The sequence below is a fragment of the Cherax quadricarinatus genome, chromosome 99, assembly GCF_038502225.1.
Source record: "Cherax quadricarinatus isolate ZL_2023a chromosome 99, ASM3850222v1, whole genome shotgun sequence".
Lineage (NCBI taxonomy): Eukaryota > Metazoa > Arthropoda > Malacostraca > Decapoda > Parastacidae > Cherax > Cherax quadricarinatus.
The window spans coordinates 3,052,936-3,069,298 of record NC_091390.1 but is presented as its reverse complement, the minus strand read 5'-3'; the positions used below and the strand labels follow the sequence as shown (position 1 = coordinate 3,069,298).

Sequence of the window (16,363 nt, the reverse complement as noted above, 5' to 3'; positions counted from 1 at the left end):
GAGAAAGCTCTTCTTCGTGGGCAGGGGAAATGAGAGATTTACAGCGTTAAGGAATCACTTACTGGAGGCTATGGTAATGTGGGTGGTGTGGGGATGGTGAGTGTGGGGGTTGTGTGTGTGTGGGGGTGGTGTAGGGGTTGTGTGGGAGTGATGGGTGTACGGGGTGTGTGTTGGGGTGGTGTGGGTGTGGGGGTTGTGTGTGTGTGGGGGTGGTGTAGGGGTTGTGTGGGAGTGATGGGTGTATGGGGTGTGTGTTGGGGTGGTGTGGGTGTGTGGGGATGGTGAGTGTGGGGGTTGTGTGTGTGTGGGGGTGGTGTAGGGGTTGTGTGGGAGTGATGGGTGTACGGGGTGTGTGTGGTGGTGGTGTGGGTGTGGGGGTTGTGTGTGTGGGGGTGGTGTAGGGGTTGTGTGGGAGTGATGGGTGTACGGGGTGTGTGTTGGGGTGGTGTGGGTGTGGGGGTTGTGTGTGTGTAGGGGTGGTGTAGGGGTTGTGTGGGAGTGATGGGTGTACGGGGTGTGTGTGGTGGTGGTGTGGGTGTGGGGGTTGTGTGTGTGGGGGTGGTGTAGGGGTTGTGTGGGAGTCATGGGTGTACGGGGTGTGTGTTGGGGTGGTGTGGGTGTGGGGGTTGTGTGTGTGTGGGGGTGGTGTGGGTGTGGGGGGGGGGCTGTGAGTGGGGGTGGAGAGGAATGTCTAGAGTGGTATTAAAGCTTCTGGAAGACAAGAATGATCTACTGTTCTCCTTAGAGATAATGAGAATGGTCTCTTTCTCCTTAGAGATAATGAGAATGATCTCTCATTCGCCTTGGTGATGAGAGCAGAAGATATTTTGTAACAAGAAAGTATAAATATTACACAGATATTCCTCATGTGATATGATGGAAGCTGAACTCGGGACGAAACTGGAAGAGGAATGGGAAAAGAATAATAAATTCCGGAAAGGAGGAAAACGACAGTGTAAAGCTTATTGTAAGAGAGAAGCAATGGAAGAGAAGAGGAACGGAACATTAAATTATACAAATGATAGATGAATGGTTCAAAGAACCGACACGTTGTTAAATTGGACACATGTGCAACTCTTGGGTATCTTTATTGAGGAAACGTTTCGCCACACAGTGGCTTCATCAGTCCATACAAAGGATAAACTTGAAGAACAGGAGGAGAATGAGGTAATCAGTCCCGCTCATATGCCGTATTCTATTCAAGATTGATGGACTGACCACATCGACTCAAGGCTGAGGGACTGATTACCTCATTCTCCTCCTGTTCTTCAAGATTATCCTTTGTATGGACTGATGAAGCCACAGTGTGGCGAAACGTTTCCTCAATAAAGATACCCAAGAGTTGCACATGTGTCTAATTTATACAAATTATGTAGAGAGAGAGAGAGAGAGAGAGAGAGAGAGAGAGAGAGAGAGAGAGAGAGAGAGAGAGAGAGAGAGAGAGAGAGAGAGAGAGAGAGAGAGAGAGAGAGAGAGAGAAAGTGTGTAAGATAGAAAGGAGAGGTGAGGAGTAAAGGTGGAGAGAGAACTATGTAGAACTTAGTTATGGGAAAGAACAGATGGTGGAGAAGGAGAAATATAAGAAGGAAGAAAGAAGACTGAAAGGACGCCATTAGAGAAGAATAATCTTTCATTAAACAACATTTCGAGGACAACTTGAAGACAATGGTGCTCGTCGCACCAACTCCAAGGTTGAGGGACTGATTACCTCACCTTCTGTATATAGTTTTACAAACAACGTTTCGCCCAGAGTGAAACTATCACTGTGGCAACGTTCAGTTTTCGTGTTGTTGCCTTACGGCTGCGAGAGCAGAAAGTTAGAGAAAGCCTAGGTAATAAAGACGTAGATAGGAGAGGTAGGAAGATAAGGAAAACGGGTTGGCAAATCAGTAACAAAGAGGAGCTGGTAGATAGGAAGATAGATATGTAGGTAGGTAGGAAGGTAGGTAGATAGGTACATACGGAGATAGGTAAGTAGATAGGAAGATAGAAGAATAGTAAGTAATTATACTGAGAGGTAAGGTGTGATGGGACTTTAGCAGCAGGAACTGTGACAGCAGGAACTGTGACAGCAGGAGAAACAGCAGCGACAGCAGAAGCTGCTGCATCAGCCAGCGGAAGCCGCGATAGATACAGCTGCACCAAATGCAGCTGTAGTGTCAGATGCTGCAGCTGCTGCTGTTACAACTGCAGCAATTATAGAAGTAATATTAGCTGCTGTTGCTGTTGCAATTATAGCAGCAAGTGCTGCTGCTGTAGTATTAGCAGACCTGCTGCTGCTGCTGCTGCTGCTACTGCTGCTACTGCTGCTGCTGCTGCTGCTGCTGCTGCTGCTGCTGCTGCTGCGGCTGCTGTTGCAACAGCAGCAACAGAGGAGCCTAAATATCAACTCGACCTTTCTCAAATGTTCACACTGGTGAGTCACGTCTAATGATGAAATGAAATAGGGAAGAACCTAGACTTACACCCTGTTGGGAAATAGGGAAGAACCTAGACTTACACCCTGGTGGGAAATAGGGAAGAACCTAGACTTACACCCTGTTGGGAAATAGGGAAGAACCTAGACTTACACCCTGTTGGGAAATAGGGAAGAACCTAGACTTACACCATGGTGGGAAATAGGGAAGAACCTAGACTTACACCCTGGTGGGAAATAGGGAAGAACCTAGACTTACACCCTGTTGGGAAATAGGGAAGAACCTAGACTTACACCCTGGTGGGAAATAGGGAAGAACCTAGACTTACACCCTGTTGGGAAATAGGGAAGAACCTAGACTTACACCCTGGTGGGAAATAGGGAAGAACCTAGACTTACACCCTGGTGGGAAATAGGGAAGAACCTAGACTTACACCCTGGTGGGAAATAGGGAAGAACCTAGACTTACACCCTGGTGGGAAATAGGGAAGAACCTAGACTTACACCCTGTTGGGAAATAGGGAAGAACCTAGACTTACACCCTGGTGGGAAATAGGGAAGAACCTAGACTTACACCCTGTTGGGAAATAGGGAAGAACCTAGACTTACACCCTGGTAGGAAATAGGGAAGAACCTAGACTTACACCCTGTTGGGAAATAGGGAAGAACCTAGACTTACACCCAGGTGGGAAATAGGGAAGAACCTAGACTTACATCCTGGTGGGAAATAGGGAAGAACCTAGACTTACACCCAGGTGGGAAAGAGGGAAGAACCTAGACTTACACCCAGGTGGGAAATAGGGAAGAACCTAGACTTACACCCTGTTGGGAAATAGGGAAGAACCTAGACTTACACCCAGGTGGGAAATAGGGAAGAACCTAGACTTACACCCAGGTGGGAAATAGGGAAGAACCTAGACTTACACCCAGGTGGGAAATAGGGAAGAACCTAGACTTACACCCAGATGAGAAATAGGGAAGAACCTAGACTTACGCCCTGGTGGGAAATAGGGAAGAACCTAGACTTACACCCTGGTGGGAAATAGGGAAGAACCTAGACTTACGCCCTGTTGGGAAATAGGGAAGAACCTAGACTTACGCCCTGTTGGGAAATAGGGAAGAACCTAGACTTACACCCAGGTGATAAATAGGGAAGAACCTAGACATACACCCTGTTGGGAAATAGGGAAAAACCTAGACTTACACCCAGGTGAGAAATAGGGAAGAACCTAGACTTACGCACTGGTGGGAAATAGGGAAGAACCTAGACTTACGCCCTGGTGGGAAATAGGGAAGAACCTAGACTTACACCCAGGTGGGAAATAGGGAAGAACCTAGACTTACACCCAGGTGGGAAATAGGGAAGAACCTAGACTTACACCCAGGTGGGAAATAGGGAAGAACCTAGACTTACACCCTGGTGGGAAATAGGGAAGAACCTAGACTTACACCCTGGTGGGAAATAGGGAAGAACCTAGACTTACACCCTGGTGGGAAATAGGGAAGAACCTAGACTTACACCCAGGTGGGAAATAGGGAAGAACCTAGACTTACACCCAGGTGGGAAATAGGGAAGAACCTAGACTTACACCCAGGTGGGAAATAGGGAAGAACCTAGACTTACACCCAGGTGGGAAATAAGGAAGAACCTAGACTTACACCCTGGTGGGAAATAGGGAAGAACCTAGACTTACACCCTGTTGGGAAATAGGGAAGAACCTAGACTTACACCCTGGTGGTAAATAGGGAAGAACCTAGACTTACACCCTGGTGGGAAATAGGGAAGAACCTAGACTTACACCCAGGTGGGAAATAGGGAAGAACCTAGACTTACACCCAGGTGAGAAATAGGGAAGAACCTAGACTTACACCCTGGTGGGAAAAAGGGAAGAACCTAGACTTACGCCCTGGTGGGAAATAGGGAAGAACCTAGACTTACACCCAGGTGGGAAATAGGGAAGAACCTAGACTTACACCCAGGTGGGAAATAGGGAAGAACCTAGACTTACACCCAGGTGGGAAATAGGGAAGAACCTAGACTTACACCCAGGTGGGAAATAGGGAAGAACCTAGACTTACACCCAGGTGAGAAATAGGGAAGAACCTAGACTTACATCCTGGTGGGAAAAAGGGAAGAACCTAGACTTACACCCTGGTGGGAAATAGGGAAGAACCTAGACTTACACCCTGGTGGGAAATAGGGAAGAACCTAGACTTACATCCAGGTGGGAAATAGGGAAGAGGAAGATGAGCCAGCAGCTGACAGCCACACATCAAAATGAGCCAGCAGCTGACAGCCACACATCAAAATGAGCAAGCAGCTGACAGCCACACACCAAAACGAGCCAGCAGCTGACAGCCACACACCAAAACGAGCCAGCAGCTGACAGCCACACACCAAAACGAGCCAGCAGCTGACAGCCACACACCAAAATGAGCCAGCAGCTGACAGCCACACACCAAAATGAGCCAGCAGCTGACAGCCACACACCAAAATGAGCCAGCAGCTGACAGCCACACACACCAAACTGAGCCAGCAGCTGACAGCCACACACACCAAACTGAGCCAGCAGCTGACAGCCACACACACCAAACTGAGCCAGCAGCTGACAGCCACACACACCAAACTGAGCAAGCAGCTGACAGCCACACACACCAAACTGAGCAAGCAGCTGACAGCCACACACACCAAACTGAGCCAGCAGCTGACAGCCACACACACCAAACTGAGCCAGCAGCTGACAGCCACACACACCAGCGGCGTCACAAGCACTAAACATCAGCCTGATAATTTAATCACTAAACTGATATCAGTGGATCTCAGAAGATGAAATATTTAGGTCTGGCAAATCAGCGACCTTTAACTGGCCCTTGAGGGCTAATCCCTGAGGACACGTTCATGAGGTCAGGTCCATGAGGGCTGATCCATGAGGGCTGGTCCTTGAGGGCTGGTCCTTGAGGGCTGGTCCTTGTGGGCTGGTCCTTGTGGGCTGGTCCATGAGGGCTGATCCATGAGGGCTGGTCCTTGAGGGCTGGTCCTTGAGGGCTGGTCCTTGTGAGCTGGTCCATGAGGTCAGGTCCATGAGGGCTGATCCATGAGGGCTGATCCATGAGGGCTGATCCATGAGGGCTGGTCCTTGAGGGCTGGTCCTTGAGGGCTGGTCCTTGAGGGCTGGTCCTTGAGGGCTGGTCCATCACTACAGGTGATAAATGTCCCAAACGTTTTCAACATTTGGCGATACTGTGGGTACGTTCCACCAACAAATGGCTTCCTCAGTCCAATACAGAGAGGAAAGATGGAAGATAAGGATGAGTTTGAGGTGATCAGTCCCCAGCCTGGAGAAGATAAGAATATTAGAAGTATGCTTAAAACAATTTAAGAAGACTGATGAACTAAACACAACGACTCCAGAGTGAGGGACTGATTACCTCAAACTCCTCTCAATACCCTGGCTGGAACGACACAATACCCTGGCTGGAACGACACAATACCCTGGCTGGAACGACACAATACCCTGGCTGGAACGTCACAATACCCTGGCTGGAACGTCACAATGTCCTGGCCGGAACGTCACAATACCCTGGCTGGAACGTCACAATACCCTGGCTGGAACAACGTCACAATACCCTGGCTGGAACTTCACAATACCCTGGCTGGAACGTCACAATACCCTGGCTGGAACGTCACAATACCCTGGCTGGAACGTCACAGTACCCTGGCTGGAACGTCACAATACCCAGGCTGGAACGTCACAATACCCTAGCTGGAACGTTTACAATACCCAGGCTGGAACGTCACAATACCCTGGCTGGAACGTCACTGTACCCTGGCTGGAACGTCACAATACCCAGGCTGGAACGTCACAATACCCTAGCTGGAACATTTACAATACCCAGGCTGGAACGTCGCAATACCCTGGCTTGAACGTCACAATACCCTGACTTGAGCGTCACAATACCCTGGCTGGAACGTCACAATGCCCTGGCTGGAACGTCACAATGCCCTGGCTGGAACGTCACAATACCCTGGCTGGAACTTCACAATACCCAGGCTGGAACTTCACAATACCCTGGCTGAAACGTCACAATTCCTTGGCTGGAACGTCGCAGTACCCTGACTGGAACGTCACACTACCCTGGCTGGAACTTCACAATACCCTGGCTGAAACGTCACAATTCCTTGGCTGGAACGCCACACTTCCCTGACTGGAACGTCACACTACCCTGGCTGGAACGTCACACTACCCTGGCTGGAACGTCACACTACCCTGGCTGAAACGTCACACTACCCTGGCTGGAACGCCACACTACCCTGGCTGGAACGCCACACTACCCTGGCTGGAACGCCACACTACCCTGGCTGGAACGTCACACTACCCTGGCTGGAACGCCACACTACCCTGGCTGGAAAGCCACACTACCCTGGCTGGAACGTCACACTACCCTGGCTGGAACGCCACACTTCCCTGGCTGGAACGTCACACTACCCTGGCTGGAACGCCACACTACCCTGGCTGGAACGTCACACTACCCTGGCTGGAACGTCACACTACCGTAACTGGAACGGTTCACCAAAAAATAACACTTAGAGGAACATTCTAACAGCGTTTCGCCCGGTTTTAGACCACTGTTTGAGAGCAAGAAAGGGTTGAAGATAATTTGCTTGAGGGTAACCCCCCCCCCCCCCAAAAAAAAAAAAAAAAAAAAAAAAGCTGGAAAAATTACTTGATTTCACTAAAACGAGAAAGAAAAGTGAAAAAGGGATTTTGTTTTTGTCTTAAATCATGAGTGTTTTCCTCGCATGTGTATTACCGTCTGTGTGTTTGTTTGCAACGGCTTGATAATGCTCCTGGAGAGCGAAACGTTGCCACTGTAAGATGTTACTTGAGTTGCACTTGTGTTATTGACCTACTAGTGTGTGATGCTGGTGTCTAGTTGGGGATGCTGGTGTCTAGTTGGGGATGCTGGTGTCTAGTTGGAGATGCTGGTGTCTAGTTGGGGATGCTGGTGTCTAGTTGGGGATGCTGGTGTCTAGTTGGAGATGCTGGTGTCTAGTTGGGGATGCTGGTGTCTAGTTGGGGATGCTGGTGTCTAGTTGGGGATGCTGGTGTCTAGTGGGGGATGCTGGTGTCTAGTTGGGGATGCTGGTGTCTAGTTGGGGATGCTGGTGTCTAGTTGGGGATGCTGGTGTCTAGTTGGGGATGCTGGTGTCTAGTTGGGGATGCTGGTGTCTAGTTGGGGATGCTGGTGTCTAGTGGGGGATGCTGGTGTCTAGTGGGAGATGCTGGTGTCTAGTTGGGGATGCTGGTGTCTAGTGGGGGATGCTGGTGTCTAGTTGGGGATGCTGGTGTCTAGTTGGGGATGCTGGTGTCTAGTGGGAGATGCTGGTGTCTAGTGGGGGATGCTGGTGTCTAGTGGGGGATGCTGGTGTCTAGTGGGAGATGCTGGTGTCTAGTGGGGGATGCTGGTGTCTAGTGGGAGATGCTGGTGTCTAGTTGGGGATGCTGGTGTCTAGTGGGGGATGCTGGTGTCTAGTTGGGGATGCTGGTGTCTAGTGGGAGATGCTGGTGTCAACTGGGAGATGCTGGTGTCTAGTTGGGGATGCTGGTGTCTAGTTGGGGATGCTGGTGTCTAGTGGGAGATGCTGGTGTCTAGTGGGGGATGCTGGTGTCTAGTGGGGGATGCTGGTGTCTAGTGGGAGATGCTGGTGTCTAGTGGGGGATGCTGGTGTCTAGTGGGAGATGCTGGTGTCTAGTTGGGGATGCTGGTGTCTAGTGGGGGATGCTGGTGTCTAGTTGGGGATGCTGGTGTCTAGTGGGAGATGCTGGTGTCAACTGGGAGATGCTGGTGTCTAGTTGGGGATGCTGGTGTCTAGTTGGGGATGCTGGTGTCTAGTGGGAGATGCTGGTGTCTAGTGGGGGATGCTGGTGTCTAGTGGGGGATGTTGGTGTCTAGTGTGAGATGCTGGTGTCTAGTGGGGGATGCTGGTGTCTAGTGGGGGATGCTGGTGTCTAGGGGATTCTGGTGTCTAGTGGGGGATGCTGGTGTCTAGTGTTGGATGCTGGTGTCTAGTGGGGGATGCTGGTGTCTAGTGGGAGATGCTGGTGTCTAGTGAGGGATGCTGGTGTCTAGGGGGGATTCTGGTGTCTAGTGGGGGATGCTGGTGTCTAGTGGGAAATGCTGGCGTCTAGTGGGGGATGCTGGTGTCTAGTGGGGGATGCTGATGTCTAGTGGGAGATGCTGGTGTCTAGTGGGGGATGCTGGTGTCTAGTGGGAGACGCTGGTGTCTAGTGGGGGATTCTGGTGTCTAGTGGGGGATGCTGGTGTCTAGTGGGGGATTCTGGTGTCTAGTGGGGGATGCTGGTGTCTAGTGGGAGATGCTGGTGTCTAGTGGGGGATGCTGGTGTCTAGTGGGAGATGCTGGTGTCTAGTGGGAGATGCTGGTGTCTAGTGGGGGATTCTGGTGTCTAGTGGGGGATTCTGGTGTCTAGTGGGGGATGCTGGTGTCTAGTGGGAAATGCTGGTGTCTAGTGGGGGATGCTGGTGTCTAGTGGGAGATGCTGGTGTCTAGTGGGGGATGCTGATGTCTAGTGGGGGATGCTGGTGTCTAGTGGGAGATGCTGGTGTCTAGTGGGGGATGCTGATGTCTAGTGGGGGATGCTGGTGTCTAGTGGGAGATGCTGGTGTCTAGTGGGAGATGCTGATGTCTAGTGGGGGATGCTGGTGTCTAGTGGGAGATGCTGGTGTCTAGTGGGAAATGCTGGTGTCTAGTGGGGGATGCTGGTGTCTAGTGGGAGATGCTGGTGTCTAGTGGGGGATGCTGATGTCTAGTGGGGGATGCTGATGTCTAGTGGGGGATGCTGGTGTCTAGTGGGAGATGCTGATGTCTAGTGGGGGATGCTGGTGTCTAGTGGGAGATGCTGGTGTCTAGTGGGGGATGCTGATGTCTAGTGGGGGATGCTGGTGTCTAGTGGGAGATGCTGATGTCTAGTGGGGGATGCTGGTGTCTAGTGGGGGATGCTGGTGTCTAGTGGGGGATGCTGATGTCTAGTGGGAGATGCTGGTGTCTAGTGGGGGATGCTGATGTCTAGTGGGGGATGCTGGTGTCTAGTGGGGGATGCTGGTGTCTAGTGGGGGATGCTGATGTCTAGTGGGGGATGCTGGTGTCTAGTGGGAGATGCTGGTGTCTAGTGGGGGATGCTGATGTCTAGTGGGGGATGCTGGTGTCTAGTGGGAGATGCTGGTGTCTAGTGGGGGATGCTGATGTCTAGTGGGGGATGCTGGTGTCTAGTGGGAGATGCTGATGTCTAGTGGGGGATGCTGGTGTCTAGTGGGGGATGCTGGTGTCTAGTGGGGGATGCTGATGTCTAGTGGGGGATGCTGGTGTCTAGTGGGAGATGCTGGTGTCTAGTGGGAGATGCTGGTGTCTAGTGGGGGGATGCTGGTGTCTAGTGGGGGGATGCTGGTGTCTAGTGGGAGATGCTGGTGTCTCGTGGGAGATGCTGGTGTCTAGTGGGGGGATGCTGGTGTCTAGTGGGAGATGCTGGTGTCTCGTGGGAGATGCTGGTGTCTAGTGGGGGATGCTGATGTCTAGTGGGGGATGCTGGTGTCTAGTGGGAGATGCTGGTGTCTAGTGGGAGATGCTGATGTCTAGTGGGGGATGCTGGTGTCTAGTGGGAGATGCTGATGTCTAGTGGGGGGATGCTGGTGTCTAGTGGGGGATGCTGGTGTCTAGTGGGGGATGCTGGTGTCTAGTGGGAGATGCTGGTGTCTAGTGGGGGGATGCTGGTGTCTAGTGGGAGATGCTGGTGTCTAGTGGGAGATGCTGGTGTCTAGTGGGAGATGCTGGTGCCTAGTAGGAGATGCTGGTGTCTAGTGGGAGATGCTGGTGTCTAGTGGGAGATGCTGGTGTCTAGTGGGGGGATGCTGGTGTCTAGTGGGAGATGCTGGTGTCTAGTGGGAGATGCTGGTGTCTAGTGGGAGATGCTGGTGTCTAGTGGGAGATGCTGGTGTCTAGTGGGAGATGCTGGTGTCTAGTGGGAGATGCTGATGTCTAGTGGGAGATGCTGATGTCTAGTGGGAGATGCTGGTGTCTAGTGGGAGATGTTGCTATCTAGTGGATGATATTGCTATCTACTGCATGATTTTGCTATCTAGGGAAGCATGTTTCTGTTATCTGGTGGAAGATGCAGTTCCTCCCTTCACCTCTTGTTTTGAAGAGAATGGAAAGAGAAAAGAAAGGAGGGAGTGAAATCAAAATTGATAGCGTAGAGAAGCACTCTCTCTCTCTCTCTCTCTCTCTCTCTCTCTCTCTCTCCTGCAGACTGAGAGAGGGTTCGCTTGGAACGCGACAGTCTGGTAATTGTCATATACATCTTGTCACAGCTTAATGAGGCTATTAGAGTATCAGGTTGATCCCTCACTGAGGATGGTGAGATACGCAATAGCCATTACAGAAGAGGTAAGGGAGAGAGAGTCAAGTGTGAGAGAGAACTTTCTTTTAATGTGTGTGTGTGTGTAAGTGCCTCTAATGTATATATATGTATGTATAAATAGATCTCTTGTGGTGTTAGGGTACCATAACCTCTGTGGCGTAAGCAAATTGGCTTCAGTTAAAACTCTGAAGGCTTCTGGGCTTCCAGGAGGTGTAAAACAAGAGCCATGGAGAGATGAGTGAGGTTTTAATCAACATATTTTGTTGAAAATGAGAAATATTCACATTAGGTTACAAATTTTCGAAAGATAAAGAGAAGAATGAATATAACACTAAAAACAAAGATGGGGAGTTGGAGGTATTAGGAAAAGGGAGGGAATAATTTGAGGAGCCGTTAATTGTTGATTAAGAGAGAGGCAGTGATTTTGTACATTGGGCAGGGAGGTATAACACCTTTTAGGAGTGAGGAAGACCCGGATGCGAGTGTGGGGAAGGTGCGTGAAGCTGTGGAAAGAATATAAGGTGTTAAAGCAGCTGGGATTAATGGGATGAAGACAAAAAAAAATTAAAGGATGTGGGATTATAGTTTTGGAGAATTTGTTCAACATACGCATGAAAGAGTGAGAGAGAATGCATAGTTCCTCTGCATTAAAGAAAATGAGGATAAGAGAGAGTAAAAATTATAGGGAAATAAGATGTTGGATATGATAGAATTATGGAAAGAATTAAGAGTAAGAAAGAGAACAGGATCGCAGTTGAGCAAGGAGGATTTAGATAGGTTAGGGAGCATGTAGACCAAGTTTTTACAGTGAAGGATATAAGTGAACAATACTTAGATAATTGTGAAGAAATTTTTGCTGTATAAATTTAGATGAGGTATATGACAGGGTGGATGGGGAACAATGTGGCAGATGTTGCAAATGCATGAACTATGTAGTAGGTTACTGAAGCAGTGAAGAATGTGTATGAAGATATTTGTGGCTCAGGTGAGAGTATGTAGGAGAGAGGGAGATTTCCCAGTAAAAGGTGGCCTTAGGCCTACTTTTACTGGGAGTTTTAAGAGTTTTACATGGAATTTTAAGAGAAGTGAATGCTGAGGTGTTGAGAGGTGTGGGATTGAAAGATAAAGAATTTGATACAAAGTGATGACTTCAAAAGATGTCAAAAGATGTCAAAAGCTTTGTTTTACTTTACAAATGGATAGCCAGCAACACAATAGTTCCATACCCCCATTATGTGGTTTCTATACCCCATTATTAGGTACCTATACCCACAAGGTGTATGTATACCCCTAGTTAAGTTGCTACTGTTTTTTTTAATAACATTCTTGTTTTGGGAGATTCTTAAGAGAAATTGCAAAAGTTGGTGGTGGAATTTGGTTGCAATTGTGCAATAATATAGAAAAATAGGGTAACTAAGAGGGTATATAAATATGGGGTGGACGGAAGGATGGGTAGAGGAGTTCTCAGTTTGGAAATTCATCTAACCTGTGATATTAGCACTCTTCTAGCAAGACAGCCTTTGTATGAATGATGGTCATGGTGTTTCTTGTTTTTAGAGACATCTTACCTACGTTGGAGACGGCCAGTGTGTTATAAAAACATGTGTGTGTGTGTGTGTGTGTGTGTGTGTGTGTGTGCACGCGTGTGTTATACACTGAACCAGTTTTCCAGAGATCATTATTTGGTTCCACGTTTCTAAAACTCTCTTAAGCACTTAGGATTTACCTTTCGTACAGATAATTGTAACTTTTGTGGTTCACATTGCATTCGAAACCGGTTTGTAATACCCGAGATACACAGGACATAAAATTGTAAGATACATCGATTATTTGAAACCATAAATACGGAAAATGGATTTAAGGCCATAAAACACCACCCATTACTTCAATTATTTGCCTCGATCACTGGCGTCATCAAGACTGCCATGTACCAGACTCCGTCCTATATTAATCACTATAGTTAAGTATAAGTATTTGCTATTTAAGTATGTGCCGCGGGCGACTCGACTAGAGCACACTTAACAGGGCAGAGTAGTGGCAGACAGTTCAGAGTCCAGAGGGAACACAGAAACACGACCCTATAAAATATTCTTAGATATACCAAAAATAAATTTACTATTATGGACACGATATATATATATATATATATATATATATATATATATATATATATATATATATATATATATATATATATATATATATATATATATATATAATGTAGTTTGACTTTTTTTACGAATCTGTTTTTATTTAGTTTGTTTATATATAAATGTATATATGATATGATTTTTGATCAAAAATTGTGGGAATTAAGCTAAAAATTTGAGATATATCTTTAAAACGAAAATGCTGAGTAAGAATATCATCTAGGATGACGGTGGTGTTCCTGTCCTTCCTCCTGGTCAGCTCAGACTGTACTAACCCTCTCAACCCGAAATAATCCAAAGGAAACTTAACTTCTTAGAAAGACTTTTGAAAGCGTTCTAAGGCTATGATCAAATATACTCTATTATTTGGCTTGTATATGTAGATTTGAAAAAAATACTTATCGCTATGCAGTATCTTAATAGAATTGGATCATCTTAATCTAGCCTACGAGACTAAGAAACACTTGTCAACTCCAAATGCAGCTCAGTTTTGTCTGTTTTGGAACGTCTTTATGAGAATGTACGTAAGGAGTTAAGAGAGATTCAATAGTCTATACAAAGTTATTTACATGCAGGAATTACATGACCCTTTGGTCGTTGAAGTTATTCGTTGTTTACGAAACAGGGCACCCTTGAAAATATCATCAAATAGGGCGGCTGGAAACGCAAAAAAATAACCTTAATAGTAACAATTAATAGGCAATAAATAGTCTCATTCATCCTACACTAAGAGTTACTGTGACGTCAGGGGAGCTTCGCAAAACCCGGTGGCCAGAGCGTTTGAAAAGTGGGTTGCTCCCGGAGGTGTGAGTTGTGTGCCTCTGGAAGTACCCTACTCGCCCTGTCCTCAGGTAAATTTACAATACTTTTGATCTTCCGAGAGAATCTAAAAATTCACCTTTATCCCCTCAACTTTGGACTGTCGAATAAAGATGACAACAATATCTAAATAACAGCAATTTTTGATCATTTACAGAGAGGCGACGCCGTCACCAACTTTGTTAACCAAACCTGAGTTCTTCCTCCCAGGCTAAGCCCTATCGGGAGGTTTTAAAGGCTCTGTGACGTAATCTGTGACGTCTTAGAGCCTTTTAGCTGGAAATTTGTGACTTTTAGAAGTTTTGACGAGAATAAAAGCCGTCTGAGCATCTTCGACGGGATCTTGTGTGCTTGAAGCCCATTTCTTCAGGACCCTCCCTGGTTTGGTTGGGAACCAAGGCCCTGGCTAAGCCTTCAGAGCCGCGCGGGAGTAGATTACTGGGCGGCGGGCGTGGGCGTGGGTCGGGACGGTGGGTTTGTACGGTTCAGGCAGATGACCTGGAGGGCGGCACAGCTAGGTCGTGTCCACCTCCAAAGGCTCAGGAGAGGTGGAAGGCAAAGGCATGTCCTTGAAACACGCTGACTCGTAGTGTTTGTTGAGGTACGACTTGAGAGCGAACGACTTGTTACAGCGTTTACACATGAAGTTCTTGAGCTGGGAATGCGTCTGCATGTGTGCGCGCAGATTGGATCGGTCGGCGAAGGACTTACCGCAGTGAGCGCACCCGAAAGGCTTCTCTCCTGTGTGTGAGCGCATGTGGCCTTGTAGCAACCAGGGACGAGAGAACGCTTTGCCGCACACGCCGCACCGATGCGTCAGGTTATGCGTCAACACGTGCATGGCAAGTGCCGGCATGCTGACGTACGCCTTCCCGCAGACGTGGCAGCGACGTGCGTTGCCGGAGTCGAGGTCGCGATGCGTCTGTTTGTGCCGCGAGAGATTGGAGGAGGTCGCGTAGTGCTTACCGCATTCAGAACACGTGTACCGCGGCTTCTCCGTACCTTCGCCGCCTCGTCGCTTCGATCTCCCATCGCTAACGAAGAAAGCCTCGTACGTATAAGCTACCGTACATGGCTTCGGTGTACCATGCTCCGTTGGTCGTTCCAAACCCCCGCTATCCCCGCTATGCAGATGGTACGCTTGCGGTAGCGGCTGCGGCGATGGGTGAGGTAGCGAATGGTAATCATGGGGGGATGGTGGAGTATGGGGAGGTGAATATTCGGCTACTCTTGCGGTCGACAGGTCGAGTATAGCATGGGCTGTAGTCAGGTCCTCTGGTGGACGGTCGTAGAGAGCCGTGGGCCTGGTCGTCAGGTTGATTGGTTCTTCCTCACCCCTAGGGTCGTACTGTGGGCACAAGGGGGCCAGGGATACCAGCCCACAGGGGGATAACCCATTGAGGCTCTCCGTGGGCGTGAGGGCTCGACCGTGGGCGTCTGGTGAGGGCGTCAGGGGCAGGGCAACAGGTCCGGGAGGGCTGTACCCACGACCATCACCCACATAACCTTAGAGAAAAAAGAAAAATATTAAATTATTATGATTATAATTGAGTATAATTATGATTATGATTATAACTTTGATTATAATTTTGATTATAATTATGATTATAATTATGATTATAATTATGATTATAATTATGATTATAATTATGATTATAATTATGATTATAATTATGATTATAATTTTGATTATAATTATGATTATAATTTTGATTATAATTATGATTATTTTGATTATAATCTTGATTATAATCTTGATTATAATTATGATTATAATTATGATTATAATTATGATTATAATTTTGATTATAATTATGATTATAATTATGATTATAATTATGATTATAATCTTGATTATAATTATGATTATAATTTTGATAATTATGATTATAATTTTGATAATTATGATTATAATTTTGATAATAATTATGATAATTTTTATTATAATTATGATTATTACTATAATTTTGATGATAATTATGATTATAATTATGATCATTATTATAATTATGATCATTATTAAGATTATAATTATGATTATAAGTATGATTATTATGATTATATTTTTTAATTATTTCACTATCGTTATTGTGATATGGTAAACACGAGGAAATTAAATCTTCATCAGAGTACAAAACAAATTCTGGCCACAAAATAGAGCGAAACACCAACGTCAAAGACCTGGGAGTGATCATGTCGGAGGATCTCACCTTCAAGGACCATAACATTGTATCAATCGCATCTGCTAGAAAAACGACAGGATGGATAATGAGAACTTTCAAAACTAGGGAGGCCAAGCCCATGATGACACTCTTCAGGTCACTTGTTCTATCTAGGCCGGAATATTGCTGCACACTAACAGTACCTTTCAAGGCAGGTGAAATTGCCGACCTAGAGAATGTACAGAGAACTTTCACGGCGCGCATAACGGAGATAAAACACCTCAATTACTGGGAGCGCTTGAGGTTCCTAAACCTGTATTCCCTGGAACGCAGGAGGGAGAGATACATGATTATATACACCTGGAAAATCCTAGAGGGACT

General features: G+C 47.3%; 1 protein-coding gene across 1 annotated transcript in view; it reads right to left on the bottom strand.

Moving 5' to 3' along the window:
- Positions 1-13,474: 13,474 nt before the first annotated feature.
- The window catches only part of LOC128704733 (zinc finger protein 350-like), a 313,299-nt gene continuing 310,410 nt past the window's right edge, over positions 13,475-16,363 (bottom strand). The window contains exon 2 of the mRNA XM_070079495.1: positions 13,475-15,326. Coding sequence (XP_069935596.1) covers positions 14,335-15,326 — 992 coding nt within the window. The 3' untranslated portion in view covers positions 13,475-14,334. The remainder of the gene's footprint in view (positions 15,327-16,363) is intronic.